Source organism: Topomyia yanbarensis, chromosome 3 (genome assembly GCF_030247195.1).
Source record: "Topomyia yanbarensis strain Yona2022 chromosome 3, ASM3024719v1, whole genome shotgun sequence".
Lineage (NCBI taxonomy): Eukaryota > Metazoa > Arthropoda > Insecta > Diptera > Culicidae > Topomyia > Topomyia yanbarensis.
Window position 1 is genome coordinate 376,091,143 of NC_080672.1, and position 17,291 is coordinate 376,108,433.

Sequence of the window (17,291 nt, forward strand, 5' to 3'; positions counted from 1 at the left end):
TTCATTGATTACTACAAGACTTCAAAACACCTTCAAAATATAGAAGTGTTAACTTCATTTCAAATTTCTTCAAAATGAAGACATTATTCTTCACATCTGGCATCTATGGCTGATTGTATCTGACAGCAAGGTGTATCGAATGGGATGGTTGGCTAATTATTCAATTAGAGCTTTTTAGTACAATTATTTTGAGCTTTCGAGAAGATTTTTGTAAAAGGTCTTAAGTAAAAATAAAAATTAGAAATTACACGGAGAACTTGCAATAGCTACACAGAAAAAAAAATATTGCTAAAAGTAAGAGTATTCAGCTCTTAGCAAAAAACAACCAACGCCAACTATTAGGTTGAAAGTAAAACTTTTAAATTTATCAAGAATAATAATCAAAGTAAAAGTTTTCCCTTTAAAGCAAATGATGAATAGTACCCAAAACAAAAGTTTTATATTTAAACTAAGAGCATGCGTTGGTTGTTTTTTGCTAAGAGTGAAAAACTCTTATTTTTGTCAATATTTTTTTTCTGTGTGTAGCAGTACACCTATATAGGTGATCTGAAATCTGTGCACTTTACTTCGTCCAACGAGAAACGAAAGAGAGAAGCAGATTTTACTTAAAATAATGATAACTACACTTCATCCCATTAATCTAAAGTTAAAAAATCATCCAGTCTCCCTTGTTTTCAGGCAACGAAACAAGGACAGCAGATTAAAATTACTTACTGGTAGATAATTGAATTTAAGTGTATTTGCGCCCCATGCTTTCAATTTGCACAAGAAAACCTACGGGACATGCGGAGAGGAAAAAAACGAGTGCCAAATTGATCCAGATATCAAACGGCGTGTGGTCCAGAACGAGATGACACGCGAGCGATAAGTGAACCAGACTGAGAGCGTATGTGAATATGGGGAAACAAAAAGAAAACATCTATCCGCGCGCCTTGTCCCTGAAGCAACTTATACTTAATTTGTATTTAAATTCGCGTCGCTCTAGGTAGGTAATATTTACAAAATCAATATAAAATAAAAATGACAGAAAACAGACGTTCACCTCAAGCGTCTTAGATGATGTAAGGTAATTGCGATAACACCATTAGGAGCGCTACTAAGTTTAAATGAATTGTCATCTGATAAACTAGAGACTTCAAAATGGTCGATTTACGTATTTCCCTAGTTGGTTAAGGTTTCAACATATATTCGTTGAAATGATTACACGCATAAGCGTTAAGTCAAACCGGACTAATTGATATTGTATTAACTTCGAGAGAAACGAGTTTAAAGTTTGAATCGTAGTATCCTTTACAGAAAAAAAATATTGGTAAGAGTATTCTGCTCTTAGCAAAAAAGCACCAACGCCTACTGTTAGTTTGAATGTAAAACCAAATACAAATTACACACACTCAAACTTGGACGTAATCAGTTCATCTCCCTTTATTTTACACTACCCAGCAGTCGTGAATACCCCAGTTGAAAGAAACCAATATACTAGGGGGAAATCACTCTAAACTTGTTCTGAGTCCGGCCCCTACCAAAAAAGATTAGGCGGGATTAGAAAAGTTTAAGCGAGATTAAAATAGTTTAGCGTGATATTTTAGCATCAAATATTTGAAGTGACACCTGCTATCTAAACCAAGACTATTCAAAACTATGTGGAATTATTCGAGAACATCAAAGGTTAACATGATTAGCTAAAACTAGTCGGGATTATTCTGGATAAAAAAAAAACTAATTTATTTTGGTCCAAAGTTAGCCAATATACATCAACCAATTGAGCACAATAAGAATCTTCCCCTAATACCACAGTACCAAAGCTCTTTGTGTCACTCTTTGCTTACCCTTATTCTAATAGCTCTGATTAATACAGTCAACATAACTCAGGTAAACCAACCGAAATTCCGGTTTCCGCCAGAATTTCCATTCAAATGTCACAAACGATTTCGATTCGGAATCGGTGGTTTTGTTTGAGTCGAAATATTGGAGGGGAAATGTCATAATGGCGTTTATTGTTTAAAGCTGCAATCAATAAATAATTCTCTGGTATGGTGACCAAATGGGCTGAGAAAAGATTATGGACACGTCGAATTTCATTCGGGATGATTTCAAATTGTATCTAATGAAAATGTGACCTCATATTGAGCTATCAAACAAATTGTACTCATATTCAAGTAAAAGTTCGATTGATTGCTATGAGGTTAAGGTAAAAGTGTGCCACTTATGCATCGACAAAACAGTGGTATAAGGTGACCAATTAAAATGACAATTGAAAAATTTTGGTCGCACGAATACTAATGCCGTTTTTTGGTTGAAAATAATCCCATTTGCATTTGCTATTTTTGTTTATTATTTTCCACCAGGTAGTGATGTAGTATTTGCACAGACTAACAGACATAACACTCAAAAACAAAGCTTCGCCCGCTTTAACGGTCATTTAAAATATATTTGTAGTTGGGACTGTGGCCACATTTGAAATTATGGCGCCACTGACATATGAACAAGCATATGGGGGATAGACCACTAGTGAAAAATTGTTCCCAAACCTGAGGGGTAACCCACCAGTAAATGAGTGATTGGGACTGTGAATAAAAGGTGGAGCTAGTGTTCTTGGAAAATTGTCGGATCGATGTTTTTGAGGGAATTCCCTCATAGTGTTATGTCTGTTAGTCTGTGGTATTTGTGTCATGTGACGTGTACGTGCATAAGCCGTAGAAAAGTTTATGAAACATTCTCGATAAACATACGATTAGGGTGTATAAGCTAACTACCAAAGTTTACTTTCAGCGGAAATTTTGGACAAACCGTTACTCGCGAATCGCTTATGTTAGTAGTTAACAAAAGAAAGAAGTCTTTTCTTTCATTAACTGTCGTGAACTATATTCGGGCAGTAAAAGTTCGTCTGGAATTTTCATGCAAAGAGAAGTTTGGCTTTAGGCCGAAATCATATGTTTGTTGAACATTGATGCGCATAAAAAAATATCCAAAGTAGATTCCGCAACGCTGTTTTTAACAGCTTTATAAAAAATTTTGAACGCTCTTGGTTGACAAAACGACCAACCAGAAGCTGGTTCAATATTGAGGTTAGTACTGGATCAAATCGGCTCGCGATTACCTTCCCCTAAGGGGTTTTTGTAAGCCTCCAAATTTCCCGTGTAAACGATTTGTTTGCCTCACAATTCAAACATCCAAGCAAAATACCAACGCAGCTGGATAAGCCAATCGCTTGCCTGAAACACTGAGCGGAGCGAACTGAACATGTCCATACTTTGGATGTATATGGAAAAGGTATTGTGATTATGGTCATAACTATTTTACTCTTATCTATTGTTATCGAGTGTAGAGAAACGAAAAGAAGCAATTTGTTTCTGTGACAAGAAGAGATATTCGCACAAGTATGAAATCATATCATCAGATCTTCAGAATTGGTTTCTCTATTCATGCACGTAAAGTTCTTACTTACGACGACAATGAAATTATTAAGCTAGAGTTCAGAGATGCCAGGTACTTTTTTCAAATGTCTGCAATAATAATTTTAAAAGTCTGGGAAGAACAAAAAAATGTGAGGCAAGCTAGTGTAACCAACAGCTTATATATTCAAAAATCTGCAAATATCTGCAACCAAACTAAAAAATCTGCAAATATCTGCAACCAAACGGACAAATCTGCAAATATCTGCGTCATCGAAAAAATCTGCAGCTTAAATTAAAAGTCTGCGAATTTGCAGACTTGTCTGTAAATCTGGCATCTCTGCTAGAGTTTGAACATTTACATATGGGATGCCAGTGTTTTTGCCTGAAATAAGAGCTGCCAGTTTTCCGGCTTTTGTGTCCGCCTAACAGTAACTCTAATTTCAACCCGCCTAGCCACCTTTTTGTTTACTGGGATGTGAGATTTTATTTTTAGTACAGATGCTCCCACTCATTAATACGGCGTTTTTCATTCAATCAGGAAGCTGTCGGGTCATTGGATTGCACAGGTGTCGCATTTTCGGATAGAAAAGCTGAATCTTGGACTTGCTTTCTTCACACGAACATAGTTACTAGTTGTATTGCACACTTCCCACCAGCCTGGACTCCGCACTTTCAAAATGCGAGTGCTCAAACTGCTACTGAAAACTGCGAGCTGTCAAAACACATATATTTCAAGTGATAGAGATGGTACTTTCATAGACAGACCAGTCAAACTAACCAGTCTATCAGATGAATTGAATAGAAGAATAGTAAGTGCGCAGTGCGGTTAGAATCCAGTTTTTTGTGCCACTAGCAATAACTGCGCGAAAATATTGCGAATCTTTTCTTAAATCCACATTGCGGCTTTTCAGCCATGCGCAACCGGGCCGTGCTTTGAATTACGCGCCCATCTAATATGCATCAGTGCGAGTGAGAAAACGTTTTGACGTTTGTTTTTGTTTCGATAACACTCAAGTGTTTCCCATATAGCAACAACTCGACAAAATGCTATATTATCTCGAGATATACAATACAGTCGCTACACCTCACATTTTCGTAAAAAACGACACGTGAAATCTATTAAGCACGTTTCGGCGCACAGTGGCATTTTTTTTTCTACGAGCAAAACTATGAGGAATACTGAAAAACAAAAATATGTATGACAAAATATATATCGTTTCAATTTTGACGATCAAACGATGCCTGCACAGGTGTATCCTTTTTCAGAATAAAACTATATTGTCAAGCATCGATTTATCTTCACAAAAACTACCAAATGTTAAGCAAGTTTAGACAGATGTGCTACCAACGTTATACCGCCAATAGGGATCTTTAGGGGTGTGCCGGTTAAGGCATATTCTGATACAGATTAGTACCGCGAGTTAATATCTCAGTCCTTTTTCAATTTTTAGACCCGAAACTATTAAAAAAAAACATTTTTAGTTTTTCTTTTAGGACAATAACACATACAAACCCATGTGACTTGCACGACTCTATAGGTTGCCTTATCAGATCTACCATAGTTTGCAGGTGAAACTTGGGATGGCAGGCTGCTAGCGGATTGCAAAAGTACCAGATCATGCTGTGTGGAGTGCCGTCCCGGTTAACAATGAGGCGAACGAGATATTTGCAGATAAGTCATTTAGTAGGACAACTGTCAGTTTGTTGGTTCAATTTAATTTGGCTTTTTTAATTTAAAATTCAGAAAAAAATAATTAAGGTTTAAGAATGATATGAGTGTACTCGTAAGAACACCCGCTATCAGTACATATGAAAAACTGACACAATTTTTCCAAATTAAAGATCCCTATTTCAAACTCGACTGTAAAGTCACTTCTACAGTCGTTTTTGAAAACAATGTTACCTCTGTTTGTTTGCTTTTTTCGATATTTTTAGCGACACTGAATTTTTAAATAAATACTCTCCATCTCAATCGTTTGTTTGCCATTTATCGGTCCTTGTCATCCCAATCAAGAACGAAACCTGTCAAAAGCAATCAATTTGAGCAAAATCTCTGAATATTTTTCGAATAAGAGCCACTGATAGTTCTCGTCCTCGATTGGAGTAACACTGATAAGCGGACTCTACACGAGACAAAAATATTGTCAATAAAAAATATTGTCAAGCCTGCTTCAATACGTCAATCCTATTTGAATTCTACAGAATCAATATTTTCAAAATGTACTTACACGATCAATATATTGATCAATAATTGTTTTATTGTCAATATTTCTGCTCTTGTTAGGTCCGCTATAAATAAATTTTAAACAAAACAATGAAATGTCGTGCCATTGTAACAGCAATTTAGGTTCAGTGTTCATAGATTATCATCATTCCCGTGCAAAAAGGGCAATCGTACCTTTAACAGGTACACTAATATTTCAAGGGAAAATTTAATAGTTTCATTTTTGTTTTGTAAAAAACATGAAAAAATAGTTGAGGGTCAAAAACGATATATGTGTACTCGTTGTCGATACATTCGGAAAAAATGACAGGTCTTTTCAAAAACTACGAATTTCAATTAAAAATCATTACAGGGTGAGTTTTGCTATAATCTGAACTACTTATAAGGTAACCTTCATAGTAAACATTTGAAGGATTTTGGTGATATTTCTACGAAAAAAATTTGAGCACCAAGCACATGAACCTAAATTTGATACCGAATAAGCATGAATGATCAAATTTGGTTCTGTACGCTGAAGCCTATTTGGAACTCTCTTTTCACGCTTTATTAACTTCTTATTCCATATTACAACTAGATTTCTCAGGACTAATTACTCACCCTTAGAATCATTTGTTTAATATATGCTTATTTTAACATTTTCTTCGTTCATACCTTTCTGTATTGAAGAAAAAAAAACTATATTGTCTAATCAATTAATTACATAAGTGCCACCAGTAAACACAATGCTTTAACACTGTATGTCAAGAGATGTCTTTACTCCGTAACATATGCTGCTATGTAGTTATAATAATACGCCCAAAAGCGAAAATTAATTCTTTTGAAAGCTTTTGCATTAAATGCTAAATCAGGTTTGAATATCCTGTATAGCAATATTCTCACATTTTTGTCTATAGTCCAAGCCATTAAATAGAACTAGAATTGCATTGTTTCATTCAAAAAACTACCTGTGTGTTGTAAAGCTACATCTCAGAAGATAGGCTTCTTAAAATGCAAGATATGGTTTCACTTGCCCTGCTCTTTTGCCATTGGATCAATACAATTCTAATAACCTACGAAGAACGAACATACAAATTGAATCGTCTTTGGTTTGCTTATCTGCAAACACCACAGTTTCAATTGCATTTAGAATCATCAATTGGTCTTTGCAAAAAGAAATGTTTTCTAACTTTCCTTTGTGCTATACGATTAATAAAATTGATGACGATCAGCAGGTTCTACTTGTTTCAAAGTGTGTATTGTAAATATTACACATAGTTTTGATTTCCAAGTCAACTTTTATATAGCAATAGGATGTCGCATCTTTCACAGTTTTTTTTTAAATTGAAAACTAATTAACTTGATTGGAGGTATCACTCTCTCGTTCTCCCTTTTTTCTCTCTCGTTCTGTCTCTCTTTCGATTTCTTTCTCTCTCTTTCGCTCTCTCTAATGGCCCTGTAATTGTCTTGCATTAGTTGTGCGATTTCCCAGGTGAACGCGCAGATACAATCTCAGTAGGTTCTGATTTAATAAACAGAGGCTTACTAAAATGATTTTTTTTTAAATCGACATCCTGTGTTTCGACCTTTCGTTTATTGATCGGTTTAATTCGCATTAGTGTAGGAGTCATGCTGCAATCTCATCCGCTGTCAGTTCATATATTTTAACAGCAGTTTGGATTAGAACCTGACTCAGTTTCGCTTCTAGCAAAAACGACATAAGATTCACCAATATTTTATATTGGTAAGCTGGTATCAAAAATGCTCGATCGGTGAAACTCAAACCTTTTCATTTTCGTGAAAAATACTAAACTGGAAGTAGTTAAACAAACAATAGTTTTTAAGCCAATTGTAATATATATTTTTCCACAAATTACAGTAGTCTTAAGTCAATTTTCGTATGATGGATACTCTATAACAAAATTGCAACAAACTAACGGATGTTTTCTGTTTCTTGAAAGTGATTGTTGTGAAACAAATATTTTGAAATACCGGCAGTTTTGTGGATATGTTATGTATTATTCGGTTATCGCAGAAGCACAAAGAACAAACGAATAACGAATCGGTACTTGCCGCTAGGTTCACTACTGAGTTTGATCGAATTGGCTGTTGATTTTGAAAAGAGAAAATAAGCCAACCTTGCAATATACTGCCCATGATCGCATATCAGTCCCATAAAGATAGGAAATCCCATAGAAAACGGGACAACTGTGCGATCGTGGGTAGTATATTTCTCGCGAAACGACCTTCGTCGAATACGAATGTTTATTAAATAAAAGAGTTTTCTCAGTTTTGTCTATATTCAGAGTGCAACGCTTCATTCGCAATTTATTCCAAGTGTACTTTGACAGTTGGCTTATTGACCATTTCAATACCTTCACGAGAACTATCCTCTTCAAATTAAAGTAAAAGTATAAATTTTCGAATCGCTTAAAAACGTTCATCGCTACTGTCGTATATGAAAACCGCTGCTCAGAATAGTAATTGTAGTTCTTCTTCCTCTGAATATAATACACTCATCTGATTGTAAGCCAGACTAAAAAACACGCTTTAAACAAGAATCTTCGACATTTTTTGAAGTATACTAACAAACATGAAATACCATATTTGTAGAAAGCTGTAATTGAACATCGGGTCGTAGTTTGTGACCAGCACAGGTTTAGATTGTATCAATATGAACACGTGTTTACTTTTATCTATGTTGACGCTTGAATACCACCTGTGCACACACCACAGGCATAACACTCAGAAGAACTTTTCTAGTGTTCCAGCGTTCAAACTTTGATACTAATTTGTGCGTTCTCTACCGGAGTTTCTGATCAAATTCATAGCCTCACTTAATTAGAGATGATTTCGAAGTCATTCCGATCCCATCCACTACTATTCCTTTCAAGACCACTTTGTAAAATCCTATGTTAAATCCCATTTTGAAAAATAGTATTTTGTATCACCTTCTCGCAGTTGCCGACCTCTACTTGTGCAGTTTGAATATTGATACGTTTTGGATTTGTTTTGTGCGTTCCATAGAGAGTAAAAATGCTTGCTTGTCAGTGGTAGTTCCTGTTTACAGTCTAGAACAACCATCGGTCTTCGTCTTCTGCAAGAGAGAAAGGTTTTATGCTAGAATTTTCACATGATGAACACAGGTTGAGTATGCTTGGTGGATGATCGTGTTCAGCAGAAGGGTAACTAGTACAACGTGACGGCGCGGTTTTTCACTTCTTTCTTAGGATGAGGAAGATATCTTTGACATGCAAGGGGCTTGAAGGGGAACGTTATTCCTTTAAATTATTATATATTCGAATGTATCAGAGTTAAAAATAATCGAAGCTCCCTTTTGACGACTGAAAATGAACCTGATGCGACTCGCGGTGAATAGAAAAAATATTCATTCAAATATCCATGTTATTCATTCAGTTGAATATCGTACAATATATTAATTTCACTAATTATCTATGAAAATGTTTTCAAATGCCGGTAAAGCATATGAAACGACATTCATCATCGCTTACATTGTGCCAGGGCCTACTTTGATGCGTTTGATTCGTTGCTGCACGGTCGTTTCGTGTAATAATCGGAGACGAATGAAAATCTGCATGGATGAATGAGCAGTTTGTTCGTTTGACGTTTTCAGCTGCGTCACTGAATATTGAAAATGAATGCTGCTGAATATGGCCAATTTTCATTCAATGAATTTGAATATTTTTAACTCTGGCTAGTATTATCACAGAGAACAGACATCCATTTTCGAACAAATGAGGTCATAAAACTTGTGTAAACATTTGAACGCATATCCGTTAAAGCACTAGAGCCGCTATAGCAACATATCCCAACCACAGTCATGATTCGCTGGATAAATACTTTTTACCTTAGTCGGACCATTGTCTAATTATAAAGCATCAAAATCAAAAATGACAAAATCTGATGTCAAATTTACTTTGACGAGCAAACTGACAAGAGTTAGAGATGTGAACAGATGCATTTAAACCACCGGCGAACCGACGTGCCACAAGGAACAAAAAATGCGCCAGATAGTGTTCATTGTTTAAATTAAAGTACGTTGTTACACTAGCGGCAGAATGAACAAACTATTTTTTATTCATATTAAAAATTGTTTTTCCAACTTTTTACTACCTTTTGTATGCACTATTTCACAAAACTGTCGTTAAAAGAACAAAAAGTAACAGAATACATGCATTTTCAATGAATTCTGAATACTATTTTGATGCATATTACCACTACATACAGCTGAGGGAATTGCACACCTTCTGTAATATCAATATACTTATCGAGAAGCCTGCCGTTATTTAAACATGGCGGAATGCTCTTTTACAGTTTGACAGTAGCGATCACTTAATTTCAAAATAATCGTTATTTTGTATGGGACACTTTTCGAATGCCTCTGTCACGTCAGTTCGTCGGTGGTATAATAGCCTTTTGTGGAAGCAATTTCAATGTTACACCCTAGGGGCAGATTACTCTAGGAATGCATAACAAATTTGCATCAAATTGGAAAAAATGCATTAAATTTCCATTTTTGCATCAACTTTGCACACCTTCGCAGAAAAGTTTGTTTAACAAACGTCCTACACTGATCCACTTTGTTCGATATTTTGTTGAATGTAGGGCAAGCTGTTTTGTGGGGTTTTGACGTCTTACACGCAGCGCAAAATATATTGCACGCAACGCAAAATACGGTATGAATTTCTATTTTGATGGAATTAAATGCATTTAATTTCGCTGATTTTTAAAAATGCATCACAAGTGATCTGCTCCAAGGTTATACCCCCCTTGACAACGAAAATATTTGTAGTCGTTGCGAGCAAATTTGCATTGTTTGTTTTGTGAAAACTGTTACTAATGCTCAAATCAAGCACAATTTGATTTTTTTTTTAACTTTCTAATCAGGAAAAAAATTATACTGCGAGCCGTTTTGGCACATACAATGCCTTTTGAGTAAGGCCATTCTGGAAACAAGTTTTTGAGGAATCCCTGCGAGGGCTGGCTGGTTGTAACAGGGTGTAAGACAAGTTAGTCCTCATCGCTGAATCGGCGCTAGTTTCGCGATTAACAACAGTTGGGAGTAGATTAGTTACACATCAAAGCATCGAACGAACAACACGAACTCGGAGAAAAGCGGTATATCATTGTCCAGGGAAATTTTACCGTAGGTAATCTCTGCACTAGAGTGGTTGAGAACTAAATGGATCACAAAAATGGGCATCGGTATGGAGAGAAATTCCGCCGCCGGGAAATTCTCACCACCAGCTAGTAGGTAAACAGGCTGGGGGTTGAGAGGTAGGAGGTGAAGGGGTAGATGGAGGGTTCAACACCGAACTTCATATTATACCTTCCATTTGAGACTAGGTTAGTGAAATTTGGTTGTCAACACCGAAGTGGCTTTGGATCTGGAATTTGCCTGGAACACCAGGACTTCCGGAATTATTGATAGTGAACAATACATTCCAATAATTTTTGATTCGCCATCAGTGATCTAGGCCCGCGAATCGAAGTAAATTGATGTTTATTTCAATAGATTTTAACCTATGAGGTATTACAATTGTACCGGATTATAAGAGAAATTCCTTTGTGACCGCAATTACCAAACTGTAACTCCGGAACCAAAAGTCAGAACTAAATGAAATTCAATAGCAGTCAATGGGAGTATTATACACTGAAGACCCGTTTTTATCAGCCCTTTGGTGTATTTTTGATTGACAAAATTGGGGCAATGAAAATGCATATTTATTTATTTCCTTTAATAAACCGAACACGGTGTGTTTGGTAGAACAATTTTATTGGAAAAAATCGGCATCACCAAAACTTCAGCATGTGATAGAATGGGCTTTTCGCTTTCATTTGAAAGTAAAATTTTAATATTCTGTCGGGGGCTCCAGAACAACTTTTTATTTTAAAGTTTTTTTGTTTGAAAACAAAAAGAAACTGGTTCACATTTTTGCCCCCCTTTTTGATAAAGACAAACAGGATTCTCAACCCAAAATTGCAATAAAATCCGTCGTTTATTACAATGACTCGAACTGTCTACTTTAGTTCATTCAAATATAAAACTTTGAATTTAAGCCAATTCTATTTTTCCAGGCAGAATAGGATCAGGAAGAAGGGTCATTGTAGTTTACATTAGCTATCCCCTAGAGCGAGTAAAGAAATGAAAAAGGCATGGTAAAATCCGTTACTACATAAATCAACATCTTGAAAAGGTATAAGATTATCGAATAAATTTGGTCAACACCTTTCCACACCTCCTTGTTCATAAAGTGTCATTTTCGCCCAAGACCCAGAGAACTCTGAAAATATATTTTTTCGGCTGAGAAAGGGACTTTGTATACATTGAAATTTATCTGAATTTACTGTTCATTTAAACCCAACATTTTTTGTAAGTCCTTGTTAATAGACTTCTTAATCCATAGGCCCCGCGCACACCTAAAAACTGATAAAATATTAATAACTTTCGCGGGTTCCCCAGTTTGTCTTCACATCTCGCCCTGAGCAGAAGCAAAAAATCGTCCCGCGCAAGTGAAACAGTCAATTCTACCTAAAAATCAATCGGTGCCTATCACACAAGCAGTCCATATAACAATATTGCGAATCTTTTCTAAAATCCACATCGTGACATATCAGCCATGCGCCGCCAAGCCGTGCGCCGAATCACGCGCCTATTCGCTTTGCATTAGTGCAAGCGAAAAAACCGATTTGACGTTTATTTTTGTTTTGTTCGCACTCATGTGTGAAACATATAGCAACAAATCGACGAAATGCTAGTTTATCTCGGGATAGACAATAACCTATACCTACTGTGCGATTTAGTGATGAGTGACGGTGCCCAGCAAAAAGCAACCCAGATCCCATTTTGATTTTTCAAAATGCCCCGTAAGACCAGCCATTCGGGAAGTGGAACAGTTATTAAAAGTGCAGATGGAACTCAATCTGGCTGAAGTGAAAACCCTACAAATGCATCATATCAAACATTGCGTGCTGATTTCGTTCAACAACATTAACCAAGCTGAGTCATTCGCCTCGCGAAACAACATGCAGCACACCGCCGAATGCGGCAATGTTAAATATAGCATTCCCGTATACTTCAAGAACGGCGCTGTAGAAGTTCGTGTCCATGATTTGGCTACGCGTACCCCTGACAGCGTGATTAAAAAATGCTTGCAAAAATACGGAGAAGTAGACTCCGTTACACATGATACATGGAGGAATTTTTTCCCGGGCATCCCAAACGGTGTTCGTGTGGTGAGAATGCGTGTGACCAAGACAATTCCCTCTTACTTAAGCTTCACAGTGTTAGGAAGGGACGATGCTCTCATTCAACAGACATCACTAGTCACGTACCCAGGGCAAATTCCTACGTGCCAGTTCTGCACGAAGAAGCTGCACCTCGGAAAACCTTGTGTAGAAACTGTTAAGGAAAACCCAAATCCAACTGAAATCAGCACACAACCATCTTACGCTAAACCACTAACAGCTGCAAAACCAACATCTCCGGATCAAGCACCAACAACCAGTAACACCAACAACGAAACGAATGCCGAAAAATACGAACATACCGATAAGAGTAAAACACAAACTGGAACATCTGACCGCGAGCAGCAGGAAAGCAGTACGGATGAGGACATGGACATGAACGACAACGCGAAAGAAGACAAACGGATCGAACCTCAAATTGCAGTGGACAACACTGGCAATATTTCGCCCCCTAGAAAAAGGATCTCAACACGCAGCAGAAAGCTGCGCCTGAACGAGACCAAAATTTTTACATAGCTGTTTTTTTTATTTATTATAAAAAAACAAACAATCGGCCTCGTCGAGCTACCGCATTTGGGCCTAAATTAATTTATTAATTATAAAAAAAACTTTCTCGGGTGATTTTATATCGATTTATAGCATTATACGAAGTTGTAGACAATGGGATTGTTCATCAGATTCTCACTTTTAGTATTTTTTTTAATGTCTATAGTACCAATTAGTAAAAAATGCGAATTAATTTTATTAAAAAACTTAGTTTTCAATCAAAAAACTTTAAAATAAAAAGTTGGTCTAGACCCCCCGACAAAATATTTTAATTTTACTTTCAAATGAAAGAGAAAAGTCTATTCTTTCATATCCCGAAGTTTTACAGATGCCGAATTTTTTCGAATAAAGTTGTTCGACAAAGACACCGTGCGAAGCTGTAAAAATATTAAACATTAGTCCGTAGACATAGACTCATAATCCTGGCTGGCTGACGAAATCGGATCAAAAAACTAACAAAACTGAGGGCTGATAAAAACGGGTTTTCACTGTATCTTTCATTTGAAATCATGTTTGTAAACATCGGTTAAGAGTTTGCTGGCAAATAGGTGTGATATTCGCTCGGGAACATTTCGAGTTCCCAGGGGACATCAAGACCCGTCATAGGTGACCAATGTGATCAAAACTACTTTAATTGGTCATTAGAGATCTAGACCCGCAAATCGAAGTAATGTTGAACATATTTGAATATGTTTTACATTATTCGGGCATCATAGGGTTACCAGTTTATATGGGAATTTGCCGTGTGACCACACTCTTCAACCCGTAACTCCGGAACCGGAAGTCCGATCAACTAAAAAATCAATATTTATGCATTTTATGGGAGCGTTATACCGTTCATTTGAAACTGAGTTTGTGCAAATCGGTTCAGCCATCTCTGAGAAAATTGAGTGACATTATTTGACACACACATAAATACACACATACATACACATACAGACATTTCTCGATCTCGACGAACTGAATCGAATGGGATATGACACTCGGCCCTCCGGGCCTCTGTTTGAAAATTGATTTTTGGAGTGATTGCACAGCCTTTCTTTATATGAGAAAGGCAAAACCTTGCGAAGGTGGTTCTATAAAGATGTAAGTAGTTATGTTCGGCATTTCTGGATCGGTTCGCGTCTCGGCACGAAGATATTTACAGTGGACCTGAGTAGGTAAGTTATACCACAGAGAACAGACATATAAGCTAGAACAAACTTTCCCGAAAAACCTGTGGAAACATTTAAATGAAAATACGTTGAAAATCACCCTCGCATACAGGTTCGCATGCGTGAGTCACCATTGTATCCAAGTTTGCACACAAGCCCCGTATAGCGATTGCTGGCCGATCGAAGCGCCGGCCTGTGGCAAGTTGCTACTTGCTGGTTTCATTTCAAAGCGACAGTTTTATTTCTTACACAAGTTGAAAACTTTACTTGTATGTCAGTTCTCAGTGGTTATACCATACAGGTTGGACAGCAAGCAAGACACAGCATCAATGGAAAAAAACATGAACGATTAATACATAATAAAACCCGTTTTAATCCACCTGGTGGTGCAATTGTGCCTTTCTCATTTATCCAAACTACGATTCCATGGCTGGGTATGCTTAATATAATGGTGGAAATGTCTATTACATATACAGTGCGATTTACACATACGTACAACGAAAGGACAGCTTCGAACTTGAGTTGCTATGTGTCGACGCTGAAACACTTGAAATCAGCGGCGGATCCAGGAGGAGGGTTCGTGAGTTTGGACCCCACAAAAAAATTTCAACTCGTTAAGAAATTTTAAATTAGTTTCTCAACTCAAAATCATTTCAAACCAATTTTTTCACTGGTTTTTCAGACCCACAATTTATTCTGGAGGAACTAGAAAATTTAATTCGGGTAGGGAGGTACATGATGAGGGAAGAACGGTTTAGGAAAAGGTGGTGAGTGATGTGGGGGAGAGGGGGTACAAAAGGGTGTTAAAATACAGAAAACCTGTACAAGTCAAAAAAATTTATTAAGTTGACGATGTTCAGAGTGATTGCATAACCTTTCTATAGGAGAAAGGCAAATATGTGAATTTGCTGTGTGTCCGCACTCTTCAACCCGTAACTCCGGAACCGGAAGTCGGAATTTAACCCTTGTGAAGGCAAGCTAAAATCCTAACATTAAAGGGCAAGCCGGGCCTCTCAGGCCCGTCTAAATTCAAGCTCCTTTTTGCCGTTCTCATATAGAAAGGTTATGCAATCGGTCGAAATTTTGACTTTTTAACCGAGACCCGCAGGGCCAAATCTCTTATACCATTCGACTCAGTTCGTCGAGATCGTAAAATGTCTGTATGTGTGTATGTATGGAGATATGTGTGTAGCAAACAATCTCACCGATTTTTCTCAGAGGTCTCTGGACCGATTTGTACAAATTTAGTCTCAAATGAAAGGTACAGCCTTCCCATCGGTCGCTATTGATTTTTTTATTGATCCGACTTTCGGTTCTGGAGTTACGTGTTGAAGAGTACAAGCGCACAGCAAATTTCCATAGAAACTGATACCACCATGATTTCCAAATGATGCAATATATATATTAAAATATGTGCAACATTACTTGGCTTTGCATGTCTCGATCATTAATGACCCACCGAAGGCACTTCGACCACATTGGCCAGCTATGGCGGTTCTTGATGTCCCGGGGGAACTTACCAAGTTCCTAAGATAATGTCATACCTATTTCTCAGCGAATTCTTTACCGATTTTTACAAACTTGGTTTCAAATGAAAGGTACAGCATTCCCATTGGCTGCTGTTGAATTTCTAATTGATCCGACTTCCGGTTCCGGAATTACAGGATGATGAGTACGAACACGCAGCAAATCCCGATTTCAGCGTATAAGGCGATGGATGTAAAAAGGTCAATTTTTCCAAAAGGTGAGTACTCGGAAGATTACGTTGACTGTCGATTGATTCTGAACTCCATTTTGTTTGAACACGACCAATAAATGTTTCTGGGTTGCTATTAATTTATTCTGATGCATAACCAGAGTACATATTCAGATTTTTCTTCCGAGTCTGCATCAGATTCATCATCGGAAGCAATTTCATTCACATCTTCTTCCTCGCTTTGCAAATCAGTTTCGGAATCGTCTGCTGTTGAATTTGCTCGAATTTCTTCCATTATTTCAGATTCTTTGAGACGATTGAAAACATGGGCATATCGTCTTACAGCCATTTCAATTTTTTGTTGCTTTTAGATCCTACAATTTGAATAATTACGACAACTATAACACAAAGAATAGACAACAAAAATAGACAATAACGACAGAGTTAGGTTATGTTGTACCCAAATAATTGTCGAGTAGACCACAGTGGGTGAAATAAAAGAATTTACCCAAAAAACTACAAGGGGCAGCCCTATGGGGTTGCACGAACTGTGGACGTAGGACTATACTACTTAATGTAAAATATTTATTTTCTTAGTACTTAGTGTGTGGGAAAAACACCCGGACCGGTGAAGAAAAATCAAATTTTAGACAATATAATCACATCTCATGTATATACTAAGCTTTCTAGTTGCTCTCAAACAAATCCTAAAATTGCAAACACCCATAACCCCAAGTTTGTAGATGTGTTTCGATGCCGCAGGATTGTAAAATGGTTAATATTACGTCATGAAAACTCAATTCTTCCGTGACCATTTTTTTTGCCTGCAAAATGCCCTGTGTGTATGCAAAGCTCATGATTTGTTGGAATATAAGCATTGATCGGAAAATGCTTTCCAACGCTGCGCATTGCATACATACAGGATATTTTGCAGGCCACCAGAAGCTGTTCATTTTACCACCGCCACATGTTCATTTTACCCACTCGCTATAAACATGTCTCATTTTTGGATATGTTTAGAAATCAAGAAT

General features: G+C 37.0%; 1 protein-coding gene across 1 annotated transcript in view; it reads right to left on the reverse strand.

Moving 5' to 3' along the window:
- Positions 1–6,140: 6,140 nt before the first annotated feature.
- The window catches only part of LOC131693311 (uncharacterized), a 903,090-nt gene continuing 891,939 nt past the window's right edge, over positions 6,141–17,291 (reverse strand). Inside the window, exon 19 of the mRNA XM_058981027.1 lies at positions 6,141–8,692. Within this exon, the coding sequence (XP_058837010.1) occupies positions 8,667–8,692 (26 nt within the window). The 3' untranslated portion in view covers positions 6,141–8,666. The remainder of the gene's footprint in view (positions 8,693–17,291) is intronic.